Source organism: Sapajus apella, unplaced genomic scaffold (assembly GCF_009761245.1).
Source record: "Sapajus apella isolate SASKATOON/1434 unplaced genomic scaffold, GSC_monkey_1.0 scaffold34, whole genome shotgun sequence".
NCBI classification, from domain to species: domain Eukaryota; kingdom Metazoa; phylum Chordata; class Mammalia; order Primates; family Cebidae; genus Sapajus; species Sapajus apella.
In genome coordinates, this window is record NW_022436974.1 from 8772794 (window position 1) to 8791167 (window position 18374).

The 18374-nt window shown below is 35.9% G+C and overlaps 1 protein-coding gene across 3 annotated transcripts in view; it reads left to right on the forward strand.

Moving 5' to 3' along the window:
* SLC36A4 (solute carrier family 36 member 4) overlaps nt 1-18374 on the forward strand; it is a 53993-nt gene that overhangs the window by 926 nt on the left and 34693 nt on the right. For 2 of the 3 annotated variants that reach the window (XM_032295790.1, XM_032295791.1), the window contains one exon: nt 17408-17531. In XM_032295790.1, coding sequence (XP_032151681.1) covers nt 17408-17531 — 124 coding nt within the window. Of the gene's footprint in view, nt 1-4970; nt 5251-17407; nt 17532-18374 lie in introns of those variants that run through there. The other variant, XM_032295789.1, reaches the window with a different exon arrangement.

The window sequence follows — 18374 nt, forward strand, 5'->3', positions numbered from 1 at the left end:
TTTATGCATTAATGACACAACTTTTTCTTAATTTTTTAATATTTCTAGGTTTACAGTTCATCTGAGTTTTTTCAAATTATCATAAAGCTCCAAAAAATTTTTCAATGTATCTATTCGGAAAAATTTGTATGTAAGTAGACCCATGCAGTTCAAACCCACATTGTTCAGGGGTCAACTGTAGTCATAATAATTACAATAACAAAAAGTATACATAGACAAAGTTTCAAATTACAGCCCCACCTCTGGGTGTTGGATAGTGGATAATTCAAAAGCTTTTCAGAAGTGTGCAAAGCTTTATAAATGTAAATTTTATGAACAGTTCAGAAATATGTTTCAGATTATTTATTGTCGAGAAGATTTTTCCAATAACATGTCTTATATGCTTAGTTTTCCATATCACGATTATAAACTTAAGAATATTGTTGCAAAATTCTGTGAAAAGATAATGTAAATTCTGTTAACTAGTTTTTCAATTTGGATTTTCTTTTTCCCTAGAGTGTCACACTTTTCTAGGGAAATTTTCTTAGGTCAGTTAGTGAAACAACTAGTGTTCCATTCAATATCTTAAAAAAACTTCCATATCATGGAAAAAAATTTACCCTATCCCAACCCAAAAGATAAAGAAAACACATAATTTATAGTTGGTGATAAATTTTTACATATAAAAACATTAAAAGAGAAATGTATTAGTAGTTGGGTAAATTAGTATTATTTTAAACCTATTTCTTGTGGGTCAGTAGTCTTTAACCGAAAGGTTCTCTCTCATTATGACCATGAAATTTCAAAAGACTTTTAGGGAATTCACTTTATTCATAGTCTTGCCCAGTCATTAAAAATTTAGAATCTAAAATTGCTATTTCCTCTGTGTTAGGAATGATTGGCATTAAATACAAAGAGCTTGAAAACAACTACATAGCAGGAGAAAGTATGACTTTAAAAAACAATAAATATTATAGATGACTTTGTTAGATAGTTGCCTTAATAAAAATCAGGAATTGGCAGAGACTATGATTTTTTCTTTTTGTAAATTTAGCACTTGTTTTTATTATGCATTAGCTTAAATAATCAACTGAAATATAATATGAAATAAATTCTTGCCTTAAATCTCCCTACAATTTCCTTTTTTAAGAGGCAAACATTTTGACTCTTTTGGTAATTCCATTTGGTATTTGCCTTCATATTTCTAAATGAGATATTTATAGCACTATTAATTTTTTCAGCTTTAGATACTATTTTCTCACTATTGAGAATTTAGCTGTTTTATATCATCCTTCATACAGATAATTTCTCCTCACTCCACTCAGATCTTCAAAGAGTTATAGTACATTCTTCACTATACTCACATTTTTGTTATTATACCTTTACATATATTATTCACTGCCAAGGCAAATGGTATACTATACTTATGTTTCTTTTATGACTATTATTTTAACTGGAGTTAGTTGCCTTTTTTTTTTTTTTTTTTTTTTTTAAATCTGCTTGGCTTTTCACATCTGTGGCCAAGTTTTCTCACCCTCCCTACATCTCTAAATAATGTCTCTTTGTCTGATTCTGCATACTTTTCAGATTAGCAATCAGTTTCACTGTTTCTTTTGTCCTTAGGGATAGCTCTTCCTGGTGCCTTCTATCTTCTTGCCCCAATTTGGAATGGTTGCTCTCTAGGCCCGCTGAAAAACTACAATACTGGAACTTCCTTTTGGTAGCCTCTTGGGAGTTCCTCTCTCCTTTGTTGAATTCCTGGTTTCCTGAATCCCATGTCTCCTTCTTTCTAAGTTTACTCCTTAATTTTGGTGGAGCATTTCTCCAGTGCTTTCTAGGACAGGGCACATGGGAAGTACACATTGAACTTTTATGCCTATTAAAATATATTTATTTTACTCTTTCATTTGATTGATAGTTTGGTTAGGTATAGAATACTAAGTTGGGTGTGTTTTCCTTCATAAGTTGGAATGCAATGCTTCATTTTCCTCTAGCTTATGATGTTACTACTTGAGTAGTCAGATGTGATTCCAATTAAATGTGATTGCCTTCACCCCCATTTCTTTTTCATTTGGGGAAGTTTTAGAGTCTTCCTATTATTCTCAAATGTTCTAAAATTTTTCCAATGACATATCTTGACTTATGTCTGTTTGCATTTGCTGTATTGAGCATTCAGTGAATTCTTCAAATCCAGAAACATTCTTCAATTCTGAGAAATTCTGTCATATTATTACTTTGATTTTTTTTCTTCTCTCTTTAATCTTGTATCTTTCTGAATTAAGATATTGGAACGGCTGGATGAATCCTTTAATTTTATTTTTTTCAATTTGCTCTTTTTTTTTGGTCCTTTTGCTCTACTTTCTGTTTACTGATTATTCCTTGTTTCTTTTTTTAAATGACAGTCTATTTCTGTCTTATAGATGCAATATGTTTTAAAAAACTCTACTTGAGAATATTATAGAGGCTTTTTAAGAAGTTAAACTTCCGCTATCTCCATCATTTCTCTTTCCCGGGCCTTTAGTTTTCAGTTGTTTTCAATCTGCTAAGTCTGTCATAAAGAGTTAAATAAAATCAAGTTACTCTTAATAAAAATAAGGTTGTCAGGAACAATTACTCCAACAGAGAACCTCTTAAGACAACCAGTGCTGATCAGCATGTTTCCAAGGTTCATTAACAGAATTAAGAAGTCATGAAGGCAGATATTAATTAAAAGACGGTGAGAAGCTCGTCTCTATTTCCACTGAAAACAGAGGAGGAAAAAACAGCCTTAGGATACAATATGAGTAATATTTTACATAGAGGGGAATCAAATAGAGTGGATATGTATGCTTTGGTCTGCTCAGCTGTTCTATGGAAAACCTTTTCCTTCTTCACACTTTCACCTACATGTTTGTATCAATAGCTACCACAATATATGCCTTTGTGCAACACTTGCTTGACTAGTCCAGGGGTGGAAATCTGATCCAAGATGACTCAATCACAGCTCTTCCCTATGGCATTTTTAAAACTGAAACTGAAAAAAGGGACCAGTATATTTCTGATCACCCGAACTCTAAGATAAAGAAATTGAGAGCTTTTAGAAAACATGAGCCTGAGAAGCAGAGATCTGTACTGGAAACCTGCAGAGACACACAAGTAGATTCACAGAAAAAAGCGATCACTGAAGAAGAGAGTTTCAGAGGCTTAAGAATCAGTTGTCCTGAGCTCAGTCTCATCTCTGTTCTAGCAATCTCAGTATCCTCATTAAATTCCTCTTTTGGCTTAAGTTAGTTTGAATTGGCCTCTGTATTGCAGAGATATGAACAAAGTGCTGCAGTTGCAAAGAAGGAAGTAGTTAAGATATGATCCAAGAAGTTAAAGGCAGGAAAAGAAAGGAATTTCCAGGCTTCAAATTTTCACATTCTTTATAATGTCTCTATTTTGATACAGCTGTACTTCATAACTGCTTCTAATTTATAAGACCTGGAGTAGAAGTCCTAGTAAATATGTTCTCAAGTAGAGATGGATGAAAAACATATTTCTCCTGAATCTTATGATCATCATTACACTTGCTCTATCTCCACATCACTGTAAAGACACTGGGCCTGGCCTCCTGCCTCAGCCCAAGCCTCTCCAAAAGATTCCAGGACTATAGTACAAGTCAAGTTTTTCTTCATTCTGCATCACCAGATCTGCTTTCCCTGAAGCTGAGATTAGAGGACGATGACTTTTGAGCTCTTTTAACACTCAAAGGTGTCTCACATGTTCTCATTACAATTAGTGGCTTATGGACAATTACCTTAGTCCTATAACTTCTGTCTGATGACTGTCTTCTCTCCTGCTGATCTTTAGCCAGGTGATTCACCCCAACACCGGTTAGGGAACATTGCTCTAGTTATGTTCCAGAATAAATTTCTTCTTCTTTTTTTAAAAAATATCTCCCTTACATCTTTGTCAGAAACACTTCAATAAAACCTTCTTTTGGGATTTGCATGTGTATGTATGTGAATGAATTGGGTTCAACAGTTGGGTTGGCAAACTGTCATTATCACTAGTTATCTAGTGAAAGCCTACAAAGGATGCCACAGGGGGAGAGATGTAGATAGTATGTAACTGCGTACCTTTTTAATCTTAGTATTTTAAATATTTAACACCCTTGCCATGTAGTTACATCATGTTCATCAGACCCCCCTTCCCCCCAAAAACACTCTTTCCTAAATCAACCCCTCTAAAATGAAATGGACACAAATAAAAAGGGTTGTCTGGTGTACTGTCTTCCAAGAATTATGAAGTGAAAAAACAAAGCAACTTCAGAATTAAGGTAAATATTTTCCTTTTAAACCAAAAGCTTGCTTCATCCATGGATTCATCGAATATCATTGGTACCCATCTGAGAGGCCAGTTTTGTATATTGGTCAAGAGTGCCAGCTCTGAAGGCAGAAGGATTCTACTTCTGCCGTGTACAGACTTCCTGTTCTCAGACGCGTTACTTACCTCCGTGTGTCTTAGTCCCTTCATCTTTAACATTAATGTAAATATTAGAATTATCTCACAGGTTGTCGTCAGAATTAAAGATAATGTATGTATGGTACTTAGGAGTATTTGAAACTACACCAGTACACTTAGTCTTTACCTTAATTTTCTTTCAGCACCACGGTCAACGTCAAATATTTGGAAGGACATTGAAATTTCCTGAAAGTGAAATTGTATATGACGTAATTAAATTCTATTTCAGTGTATCCTGTACCTCTAACTGTAGAAACAAGGAGACGAATAACCAGAATAGTCAGAACCTCAACATTGGTAGGGGACAAATCCCATCCTTCGTATTCTCCAAGGTGACTTACAGAACGCTAACGCGTTGCGTGTGGACAGGCGTCCCAAATTTTAGTTCGCGGTCATCTTTAAAACCCCCCAGGGAGCTGTAAGCCCGGCTGTTGGCCAGCGCTAAGCTCCCACCCTCGCTGATCTCCCAAATGTCCCTCCTCTCGGGTTACCGAGCCCGGCCTTCTGCGGTCCTCGGATCTTCAGCCTCCCCCGCCCCTCGCCGGCAGTGCCCGCCGAGCCGGGCCGCCCCCCTGCGCATGCTCGTTGCCGCGCGGGTGGGGAGCGCCGGGGCCGGGAGGCGGGCACCGGTCGCAGGTCCCTCCGGGCAGGGGAGGCCTGGGCCTGACGCCGGCCACGCAGCGGCGGGAGAGCGAGCACCCAGGCAGCGGCGTCCTGGAGACCCGCGAGAGATGGAAGCGGCGGCGACGCCGGCGGCGTCCGGGGCGGCTGGGCGCGAGGAGTTAGGTCGGTGTTGCGCGTGGGTAGGGACCTGGGGCCGACGTGGGCGGGGGTCTGTGCGGCGGCCGGGTGCCTTCAGGCCTCCCGGGGCCCCACGCTCGGCCAGGGCCAGGAGGAGGCGGACCCTGCCCCGCGTCCGCTGCCCGTCCGCATCCGGGTTTCACAGGGAGAGATGTGGGGCCGAGTGGGCGGCGGCGGCGGCGGCGGCGGCGGCGTGTGTGTGTGTGTGTGTGTGTAGATTGTGGGACTGGCACAAGTTCGAATTTAAGCCCAGCAAACGTGTGTGTGGTGTGTGTGTGTGTGTGTGTGTGTGTGTAGATTGTGGGACTGGCACAAGTTCGAATTTAAGCCCGTCAGACGTGTGTGTGTGTGTGTGTGTGTGTGTGTGTGTGAAGGCTTTTGAGATTGTGGGACTGGCACAAGTTCGAATTTAAGCCCAGCAAACAAACCTCTCCGGGGCGTTTAGGATGAGCTGAGGCCTGATTGCTAACTGACCCCGGGGTCAGCATCCGCAGAGGAACCGGTTATCTGACCCGAGAGCGTGGTCAGGGGAAGGCCGGGCCTGCATAGGGCGTTAAAGTATGTGTGTGTGTGTCTGTGTGTGTGTGTGTCAGTGTGTGAGTGTCATTTTGTGTGTGTGTGAGTGGGGCGGAGCCCTGTACGCGTCAAAGACTTGAGAGCCTGCGCCGCCACACGGTTTTTTTTCCCCAGTGATACTTTAAGGAAGTTATCAGTGTTCTGCTTTTCAAATGCCGCAGCCCCATTCAGAATCTCCAGATGAATCCTTATTTTACCGCTTGTTATCCTGGGAGTGTCGAACAGGTCGTGCTGACCATAATGAACAGGAGATACCTGTAGCTAGCTCACTTGGCAAAGTTTGTTGGTTTTCCTGCTTTCCTCGGATCTTGTTTCTTGGCGACAGGGCGTGTTTGTTTATGGTTTCCCACTGTCCAAAATACAACAAAAGTAAGGATCAGGGTGGTAAAATGATCTCTCTCCCAGTTATATGTACTATACTTGGGAGTATTTTTCATTCAGTGCTGATTAAATGTAATTAAAAGGCTAAATCTAAATGTAATTTTCAAGAAAAGGGTTGAACTTTATAAAATACTGTATTATAAGTAACTGAAAGGTTGTTGCTCCTCTTACAGCCTGCAGGGAGGGCACTTTGCAATGGAATTTTTTCGGGTAGTACGTAATAATGATGGAAACAATAAACATTTTATTGCATGCTTACTGTGTGAAAACACTGTGTTAAGTGCTTTATCTATGCATTCTCTTTAATCCTCACAGCAATTGGGATAGGTGCTATTATGATCTCCATTTTATAGTAATTTTAAGCTTATTAATGGCAGAACCCAAATGTGAACTCAGGTTTATCAGACTGTTTTAAATTCATTAATAACCTGTGTTAGTGAGGATATGGAGAAATGGGTATTCTCATGCACTGCTGGTAGGAAAGGGAAAACATATTTATCCTTAAAAATGTACATATCTTTTGACAGCAATTCTCCTTCTAGAATATTTCCCGAGGAAATAAGTAATGTAACAAATATTTATATCAAAAGGTTTTCATGATAGTATATAGAGAAAAGCTGTTAACTAGAGTACAATGAAAGGAAATTGGTTAAATTGTGGTGTAGCTGTATACTGCCTACCATTAAAAGTGATATGGAAAGATGTTCACTATGTAGGTTCTTTAACTGAAAAAAGTTTCAAATTATTTCAGGTTTTTTTAAGTTTTATGTATTCATTAATTCAGCACATATTCGTTGAGCTTCTCCTAGGCACTTGAGATACATCGTGAGCAAAACAGATAAAAATTCTCTTCTTATGGAGCTTGTATTTAGTAAGCGAAAGCAGAGAATAAGCAGTAAAGACAATAGCCAGTTAATTATGTAGTATGTTAGGTGAAAAGTTCTGTGAAAAACAAGAGCAGGGTAAGGGAAATCAGGAATGAAGGTGGGGGCTGCGCAATTTACAATATTTTATAATGGTTTGGATGGGCCTTATTGAAAAGGTACAATTTGAGTAAAGACTTGGAAGAGGTAAGGAAGGAAATTAGCTAAATGGATAACTGGGGAAAGACTACTCAAGGTAGAAAGAATGACTAAAGGAATAGCAAGGAGACCAAAGTGGCTGAAGCAGAGTGATGGAAGTGGCTATGGGGCCAAATTATTTAGGGTCTTATAGGTAATGTAGACTGTAACTTTTACCCTGAGGGAAGAGTGGACCAATGCAGGGTTTGAACAGAGGAGTGGAATGATCTGGCTTGTTTTAAAAGGATTGTATTGGCTGTTATGTGAGGAATAAACTGTAAGGGACCAAAGTAAAAGCAGGAGAATATTTTAGGAAAGATATATGGGTGTCCTTCAGAGTAATATGGTAGTAGTGGCAGTGGAAGTGAATAGACATAGTTAGCCTTTAGGTATATTTTGAAAGAACCAATGTGATTTCCTAACAGAATGGATGAGGATTAGAGATTAAAACAGAGGATACATGGAAGACTCCAGGAACCTGCATATTAGAAGAATGAAATTGTCGTTAATTGGGATATTATTGTGGTTTTGTAATATATCTACAGATTCTTTGATGTTTCTCTCTAAAGGAGGAGAAAATTTCCTTCCTTTCAAGTGAGGACTGGACTTAGTAACTTGTATCTAATGAATAGATTATGGTAGAAGTGATGATGTATGACTTAAATACTAGTTAATAAAGTACATTGTGCCTTCCTCCTTGCTTTCTCTTTTTGAATCACTCATTGAAGGAAAGCCAGCTGCCATGTTGCAAGGAGACCCAGGCGGCCCTAAGGAAAGCTCCATGTTGCACAGAACTGAGAGCTCCTGACAATAGCCATAAATTGATATACAGCAATGGATAACTAGTACAGATGGTTAAAGTTACAGGAATAGCAGACTTGCTGGTGAAGACCAGTTCACTTTGGGACATGTTAAGTTTGAGATGTCCATTAGATATCAGAGTGCAGTTGTCAGGTAGGCAATTAGATTTATGTCTAGATTGGTGAGAGGTCTGGTCTAGAAATATAAATTTTGATGTTATCAGCATATACATAGTATTTAAAGCTAGGAGACAGAATGAGAGCATTTGAGAGTTGTTTGTGTTTATGTGTGTGTACATGAATGCACACATGTGTGCCTGTGAACATGTACTCTAAAATGTTAACAGTAGTAATTTCTGGGTCATGAAGTAACTTTTGATTTCAAAAATGTTGTTTATATATTTTCTGATTTTCTACAATGACAAAATGTTATTTAACTTAAAAAAAGAATTTCCAAAAATGGATATTTATGTGAAAATCACTGGTGGAGATGTTAAGATACAGGTTCTCGTAAGGTATATAAAAGGTCTGAACTTTATTTCATAGCCCATGGAAACCTTTGGAAGGTTTCTTGCTGTGTATATTTCCTCCATCTCAGAAATGAACAAAATAGTTATGGCTCTTATTTTGTATCTAGATAGTAGTTTATAGACTTGGGTGACAATTTTATGTTATTTTTTAAAAATGAAACTATTTCTACTTTCTTTTAGTTTTTCTATTGCCAAAATACAAGTGATTTTTAAATTTTATTATAAAAATAATGCAAGTTTGCTGCTACTATTTTTTTTAAACATTTTTCAGAGAAAGAAAAGTGCACTAATGATCCCATTGTCCATCTATATCCTCGTAAACTTATTCACATTTTGATATATTTACTTTCTCTTATTTCTACTTAATTCTTAAAAACATGATTTTAATCATATTGCAAATATTCAACTTTTTCTCACTTAGCATATGATACACTTTTCCCTGTTTTACTCAAGACTTCACAACCATAATTTAATGTCGGTGCAATACTTCATAAAGTGAATGTGCCAGAGTTAATTTTCTAATTTCCTGATTGCTCCACATTTAGGTTGTTTCCCAATTTTCAACATCAGTAATGTTTTAATTAAAATTCTTGTGCAAAATCCTCTTCTGCATATACTGGCTTGCCAGAAGTAGAATTACTAGGTGAAAGAAATAAACATTTTTAAGACTTTCATACATATGATATTGATAAATTACTGTGATTTTAGAAAATTCTGTCTACAACTTGAAATTTATGTTGGTTTTAGGCTTGAAAATTGAGGTTCAAACAATTTTTTGGGCAAATAAGAGAGCATACAAGCACTGCCTAATTTAAGAATGTTCCATTTATATGCACCATTAATGTATCCTTATGGTGTACTTTGTAATATACCTAATATCAGATGTATGGTGTATAATAAATGTTGTATAACATTGAATCAAGCTGGTGGTTCTTATTTATCTATAATTTCTCCACTCATAAATAGCTAGCATATCTATTCCTTATAGTAGTGTTTTAGTTTATAAGGCATCATTAATTTTTACCAGTAATAATCACAGCATTTTCCAGAGTTGTCCAATTTAGTACTTAGCCAAAAATTACAGCAAAACATTGGGAAAATAGTAGACATTGTGTGTAATGTGAATTGAGTTGTATAATTTTTAGTTTCTTTGGGGTGTCAGTTTTTATTTCATATATTTTTAACCCTGTTTACCATGTTGAGTTGTTGAGTGTTCATCTCCCTCACTAGTGTCTCTTTCCTTCTGGCACGTATATCATGTTTTGCCCATCTTTGCATACTCAATCTTACAGCACAGTTTATGGGTCATAAATGCTCAGAATTATTAATTATTATTAAATTAGTTCTAATTTTTGTCAAAGATTGGCATTTTAAAATCCTATACAGCTTAATATACTTCTAATATGCGGAGGAGGAAGAAAAAGTAGTTATTGATTACTTATTTTTATGTGCCAAGATGTAGGCTCTATGCTTCATATACATTATTTCATTCTTCACATTCTATCTATATGACATATATAATATGTATAATAACTTCATATACATTATCACTTGTGATGATGACATCACAAAACCCCTGTATAATAGAAGTAATTATTTTCATTGCACATGTGAGAAAATAAATATAAGAACTGCTAAACAATGCGAGTTTGTTACATTTTAACCAGAGGAATCTGGTTAAAATGTAAATCAGATGATATCACTTCAAGGCCCAAAATTCTCTAGTGCTGTGCTGTCCAGTACAATAGCCATTAGTTATATGGTTATTGAGCATGTGAAATATGGTGTGTTCAAACTGAAGTATGCTGTAAGTGTGAAATACATGTTGGATTTCAAAAACATAGTATGCAAAATAGAATCTAAAATATCTTAATTGTTTACTGTTGATTACATGCTGAAATGACATTTTAGATAATCAAGTTAAATAGTAAACTTAATTTTACCTGTTCCTTTTTTCTTCGTAAAAAAATTTCTAGAAAAAATTGTATTTGTGTAATATAAATTTATGTTTGTATTACATTACATTGCTATTGGAAGGCACTGCTCTAGTGGCTTTTCCTGTCACGTGGAATGGTCTGCAAGGCTGTGTACAGTCTGTCTTCTGTCACCTCTGATCTGATCTCATCTCCTGCTCCTCCCCCATACTCATTCCTCTGTAGCTACTCAGCCTCCTTGTTCCTTAAGCACATGAGACTTCCATCCTGAGCGACTTTGCCTTTGTTGTTCCTACTGCTTGTGTTACTCTCCCTCCCACAGGATATCCATGCTGCTCACTCCTGTTCCTTCTTCAGGACTTCTTTAGAATGCCACTTTCTCAGTGAGGCCTACTTTGGCTGTCTGTCCAAATTATAGGCTCTCTGTCTCAATCCTTGTGTTTCTCCATAGTACGTAACACTATCTAGCTTATCTCTGTTTTACTTAGTGTGTCTTTCCTTCACTAGAATTTGAGCTCCATGAAGGCAGGATTTTTTTTTTGAGTGTTAGTAATTACTCTATTCCTAGCATCTAATGGTGTTTAACATATATTAGGGCCTCATTAATATTTGTGAAATTGAATAGGAAACCATTGCAAATTCTTTGATTGAATACATTCAGTTATGAAGCACAGAGCTTTTGTGTTGGGGTACTATTAGCGGATACTGTATTAGTGAGGATCACAGTCCATTAATAGGAGTTTTTGAGAAGGACCAGAAACCAATAAAATTAGTGAGAGGGCTTATTCTTCTGCATCATCTTCTGTAATGTGTTTGCCTATAATGCTGATGTGCATAAAAGCATTAATAGTCTTTGACATCCTTTTCACTAGCAAAGTAAAAGGTAAGCCATGGGAGTCTATTGTGCCAGAAAAAACAACTCTTGGTAACCACTTTTGTATTATATCTTTCTGGGAATTCCACAGGAGGTTCCCAGAGAGAGTATAAATGCTAATTCTTTACCTCGTACCTCACTGCTTTTCATCTGACATCACAGTGTGAAGTAACCAAGGGAAGGATATGGTGGTAGTGATGGGTGCTGTCTTTCTTGAATCTGAGCCAGAAACCTTTATAGGAAAGAGATGGGATTCTTGATAACACTGATTTGAAAACTTATTAAGCTTTCCAGCTTAATCTTCTACCATATACTTCTACCTTCAGTTTCAGTGACATTAAACCAACCTAAAAGTTTATCAAGCACACAGTTGTATTCAAGCGTGGAATCCCCCACTCAGCCTTGTGACCAATGCCTCTCCTAAGTGCCAAAACCTCTCCTAAGAAATTAGAGCTAAGTGTAAAGAAATAATATTACTGCATTCTTCTATAGTGTATATCTAAATTGGAAACAAAAATACAATTTAGTATTTTATAATTAGTATTACCTGGAGCTTCTAAAAGTTATAAATGACTAGTTGACTCTATTTATTAATAAATCTAATGTTCATGGATCTAGGGATATATAGACTATTACCATTTATATATGCAACTTCTTGGGCATTAATATTTCCCAGATATTTCTAGCTAGGTATCTTTTAATTTACTCTTTAGATTCAAGAGCTGTTTTGTATCATTCAACTTGATATACTCAGTCTTAAAAGCTGATTGCTTTACTTTTTTAAATTTACTTAGTTTAACAGATACCCCTTTTTAGTATGTAATGTTACCTCTATACGTAGACTAAAACTGAAGGGAACGTCTTAGAGATTTTTCATATGCAGTTAGAAAAATGTATTTACCGGGAGGCAGAGGTTGCTATGAGCCAAGACCATGCCATTGCACTCTGGGTGACAGAGTGAGACTCTGTCTCAAAAAAAAAAAAAAAAAAGAAAGAAAGAAAAGGAAAAAGAAAAATGTATTTAAACACACAGAACTTAGCTAATAATGTCACATTGCATGGTTCTTCAATGATAGAATCAAAATGGAAATAAATATGTACTTCTTAAATTCCTAACACTGTTAAGAAGTATTTTTATCTCAAATTATTTAAACTTTGAAAAATCAACTTACTTTAATCTCATTGTAGAGAGTTAGTAAGAGGAGTTCCCTAGAATAATTCAATTGAAAAAATTTTTGTGGGCACATAATAATTGTACGTATTTGTGGAGTACATGAGATATTTTAATAAAAGCCTACTATATGTAATGATCAAATCAGCATAATTGGGATATCCATCATCTCAAATACTTATCCTTTTTTGTTTGTGTGTCGGGAACATTTCAAATCCATTTCTCTGGTTACTTTGAAACATATAATAAATTATTGTTAACTACAGTTGCCCTATTGTACTACAGAATATTAGATCTTATTCCTACTACCTATTTTTGTAACCAGGAATAATTAAATTTTTGTTAATGTTTTAAATGTGAAGGATGAGATAAATGAATTTAAAGCCAATAAATATGTATATGAAGAGCTGTTTTTCGCATTAAGTCATGTTTAATATTTTCTAGACAATATAGCATTGAAAATTAATGACTTTAAGAAGTAAGGAAAAGTATAACTATAGGGATTGCACTGTTGAACAAAGTTAAATAAATGTAACAACTGCTACTAAACAATGTGAGTTTGTTCAGAGTGACTGAGATCCCGACTAATTTTTACTTGGAAATCTGAACATTATAATACTATTTTAAAAACTTGATTCTGTGAATTACAAAACTAGTATTTATAGGTAATTTTAACCATTCTAGATTTCCAGGTTTATCTAAAAGAATATTTAAAAATAAGCTCTTCAATAATGCCAATACAATATCTTATCTTTTAGAATTCATATTGTTGTTAAAGTTATGAAAAACTTACCATTTTCCGCGCTTGCCTTACTGCTGTGATCTCTTGGGCAGTGTGCTTTAAATAACAGATTGTTCAGTTTTTGAAATATTGGTAGTGATAACCATCTTTATTGAGGACAGATAGTGTACTTAGTACAGCACAGAACATACTGCACACTCCCTGACAAAAAGAAATCAGAAAGTTCAAATAACTGATAATTCGGATAAGCTAAATGAATTAAAGCAAATGAAGTCTAGTCAGCAAGGGCAGTGGAGTATATTTAGGAACAAAAATATTAACATATTGGTGGTTGAAACTGAAGTTCATACAACTAATGATGATGATTGTTATGAATTAAATAGTACCCCCAGCCCCCAATTTGTATGTTGTTATACCCCTGCAAACCTCAGGATGTGACCTTATTTGGAAATAGGGTCATGGTAGCTATAATTAGTTAAGATGAGGCCATGGCCAGGCGGAGTGGGTGGCTCACGCCTTTAATTGCAGTACTTTGGGAGGCTGAGGCAGATGGACCACCTGAAATCAGGAGTTCAAGAACAGCCTAACCAACATGGTGAATCCCTGTCTCTACTAAAAATACAAAAAGTAGCCAGGCATGGTAGTGCATGCCTATAATCCCAGCTACTCTGGAGGCTGAGGCAGGAGAATCGCTTGAACTTGGGCCAGGGAGCAGAGGTTGCAGTGAGCCAAGATTGTGCCATTGCACTCCAGCCTGAGCAACAAGAGTGAAATACCATCTAAAAAAAAAGAAAAGATGAGACCATGCTGGAGTAGGGTGGGTCCCTAATCCAATATGACTGATGTCCACATAAAAAGGGGAAATTTAAACACAGACGTGATTACAGAGACAATGTCATGTGAACTTGAAGATGACTGTCCATAAACTAAGGAGAGAGGCCTGGCTGAAACAGAGCTTTCCCTCCCAGCCCTCAGAAGAAACCAACCCTCCCAACACTTTTTCAGACTAATAGCCTCTAGAACTTTGAGGCAATACATTTTCCTTGTTTCAGCCACTCATTTTGTAGTAGTTGGTTATGAGAGCTTTAGGAAACTAATGTGATGGTTTTACAAGAGTACCAATTTACTTTGTATAGAGTATAACAGAAAAAGATATAGGGTTTATCCTGACAAAAGGTGAACATTATTACTAAATTTCTAGAGTAAATGTGAGACAGTAGATATCCCAGTAGACCTAATGCTGGGGAAACCATTTTTACCGTGTATAGGTCTAGACTGTGCCACCTTTGAAACTGGAAAACAAGAAACAAGGAAATCCTACAAAACAATCTATGGAGAATGTCCTAAAGATTAAATGGTTAGGAAAACCAGCCGAAAGAAAAGTTGGGGACTTTGAATTATAGAAAATCATCATTAATTTTAACTTCAGGAATTTGGAACTGATAATTAAGTGAATTTTACTGTACACATATTAGTTATGTTATTAGAAGAATAAGTAAATAATTTATGGACTGTTTTCAAGCATCTTCCAGTATCTTAAGGCGTTACTTTACTCTTATGAAGAATGAATACGCCGAATTCCAGTTGGCACCGGGCTAATGGGGGCTGCTAAAATCCTAGTTTCTCCTCCCCTAAAACCTTTGAATTCAACTTGAAGCACAAATAAGCCATTCATCAAATTAGTCTTTTAGCATTACTAGGAGATCAAGGATACCATAAACCTCAAATTGTTTGTAAAGAGAAAAACAGAAAATTTCTGTGGCAGCTATGGATAATGGGGAAGAGGTGTGTTTAGTTTCTCACTGGAAAAGAGGAGAAGGGAGCAGGAAACTAAATGAAGCACTACAAAAAACTCTTTCAGAAAGAGAAAGTCTAAAGTGTTAAACGTCTAAAGAGGTCAGGTATGGAAGTTAGTAATTCATAGCGCTTACGGAAATGTGAATTTGAGCAGATTGAAGCGGGTAGCCTTGACAAAACATTGCTTCTGTAGGTGAGAGATAAATGGAGCAGTGGAAATGCCCCTCAGCCAGCAAGGAAGGGAAAGAAAAAAGTATTGGGAAAGTTGATGGTCGTGCAGAAATGAAAGAGAACTAGAAGACATGCCAGTTACTCTTGCTTACCCCTAGCAGCACATCATCATCTATGAAATAAACTGAAGTTCACTATAGTGACAGAGGGAGCACTCTTGAACTAGGATTCCTGTGCATGAAATGCTTAGAAATAGGAAAAATCGCAAATAATAAATTACAAGATGGAAGGGAGAATGTATTGAAATGAAAATTTAATGTGTCACTTAAGATAGATATGAATGAAAATGAGGTAAAGATGGATATCAGAAGGGTCAGAGATATAAAGTGGTTGAATGGAAGACAGGCAAAGAAGATCCAACATGAATGTAACTGAAATATCTAAAGAAGAAGTATTTGAACCAGATACATATGTAAAGCTGTTATCTAAGAAAACTTTATAGTAGAAATAAGAAAAAAAAAAACCTAAAACAACATATCCAAAAGGGGCCCACTGTGTCCTTGGGAAAACTGACTTAGGGTGATCAACCCCAAGACATGTAGTAAAGTTATTAGACTTTAAAGACAAAGAAAGTATCTTCAGGATCTCTAGGCAAAAGAACAAGTTACTTAATGGCTGAGAAAATTAGTCTGCCCTCAGACTTCTCAAAATAGCACATAAAAGCAAGGCAAAAGAGGAGCAGCATATAAAAGCAAGGTGAAAGTGGAGCAGCATTTTCAGGAAACTCAAGGATAGGTATGAGCCAAGGATTTTATATCTAGTTGTTCTTCAAGGATCAAGACTATAAAGAAAAACAATTTGAAACATGTGAAAACTCAGGGAATACTGTGCCCATGAGACCTTCCTGAGGAATCAGTTAGAGTTGTGGTCCTCTAAGTGTGGTCCCCCAACTAGCAACATCAGCAGCGCTGGGGAACTTGTTAGAAATGCATATTTTCAGGCCCACCCCAGACCTACTGAGTGAGAAACTTTGGGATGGTGTCCATCATTGTGTGTTTTAGCAAGCCCTACAGGTCATTCTGATGCATACCCTATAAGAAGATGAAGTTCTTCTAGCCAAGGGGTGATTGAGGAAACTTTGGCAGAGAACTGATAGTGAATATTGATATTGATTATAGATACAGGTCTAAGAAATGAGTAGAGGCATAATTGGAAGAACAGTATGAAAACCATCATATATATTGTCAAAGTGGAAAGAATACAACTAAAAATGAGAAAATAAGGGACAGAAACAGGAAAAAGTAGAATTAAATTATTAATTATTGTATGGGTAATAGGTAGAAGTCAGAGAGTACCACTTAAAACAGTAAAATAAGATAGTAAAAAATTAAGCAAGAAAAAGAGATGATTAAAGGCATCATTAAAAAATATAATGGCCAAGAAACTGGTAGGACAATTTAATTAAATGCAATATATAATCCTGGACTGAGAGAAAAATTGCTGAGAGGAATTTATTGGTATAACTGATGAAAGTGGAATATGGAATGTAGATTAAATAAAATATTGCATCAATGTTTACCTGAATTTAGTAACTTGATGTGAATATTTAAGAGAATATTCTTGTTCTCAGGAAATATATGCCGATAAAGTGGTAAAGGGCAGATTTTGATATTGAAATTTTAAATATTGGAATGACTTTATAATTTTCTTCACGTATTTAAAAATGTGATTACTATTTACCTATACGGTATGATTTGAAGCTAAGCAGAGATGAAAATATATTTGATCATTTATTCACATTCCTTGTGCTGTTATCCTGTGATCATTTACTATAAACCTCATGTGGATAAAGCAAAAGAAGTTTTGCATTGAATACTTAAGCTTTCACTTTGCACTGCATATTCCAAACAGAATAAATCCAGCAAATAAATTTAGTTGTTTCTTTTTAAATATACTAAAACTCAGGGTATTAGTATGAACTAACTTAAGATGAAAATAGTAAAGATGAGTACAGATGATATTTCTTAATATTTTAAAATTAATTTATACCAGCTTTATCCAAATTTTTAAGCAATAGTGAAGTACTTTATTTTTCTTTTTTAAAGATATGGATGTAATGATGCCCTTGATAAATGAACAGAATTTTGATGGGACATCAGATGAAGAACATGAGCAAGAGCTTCTGCCTGTTCAGAAGCATTATCAACTTGATGATCAAGAAGGCATTTCGTAAGTGTTATGGTTTATAAGTCTCCTTTTCTTTTCATTCAGTATGTATTTTGTAATCTTCTTCTATAGGCAAAACATTCTATTAGATTACAAGACACAAATATAAGACATCGTCTCCACTTCAACGAGTTCATAGTCTGTTTGGAAAAGAAATGCATTTAAATCACAGAGCAGTGTATAGAAATTACTGCAATAAACTGAACTTCACTATAGTGACAAATGCTAGGGATCTTGATATGTAACAAATGCCAGGGATCTCAATGTGTAACAAATGCTAGGGATCTTGAAATAAGGGAGATCTGATTAAGTGGAAAAGGAATGTTGAGAGGTGGCTTCTGAAATAATCAGGAGGTAGTAAATGTTTCTTTATTCTGAAACAAAGTCATGGAGGTAGGAAAGCATTGTAACTTTTTTTTTTCTTTTTCTTCCCCACTTATTTATTTTATTGCATTTTAGGTTTTGGGGTACATGTGAAGAACATGCAAAATTGTTGCATAGGTACACACGTGGCAGTGTGCATTGTAACTTTTTAAAACCTTTTTTGACACTTTGTCATTATTAATAGATTTGAATAATTTCTCATTCTAATAATAGTTTAATGCTTAAAGTGATATGCAATTGATCAGAAAAGAAGAATATAAACTGAAAAAACATTTGGGCATTTTCGTTTCATGAGTTTAAACTATTTGCTCTTCTTTCTTATTTCAACTTATTTTTTCCTGATGAAGAGACTTCCTTCAGATGCCTGTGGAAACTATTCTTAGGTCAAATCCCTTAGGGAATTCCTGGTATCTAAAAATTAATTAGTATTTATCTTACCTGCTGACACATATAGTTTTACAA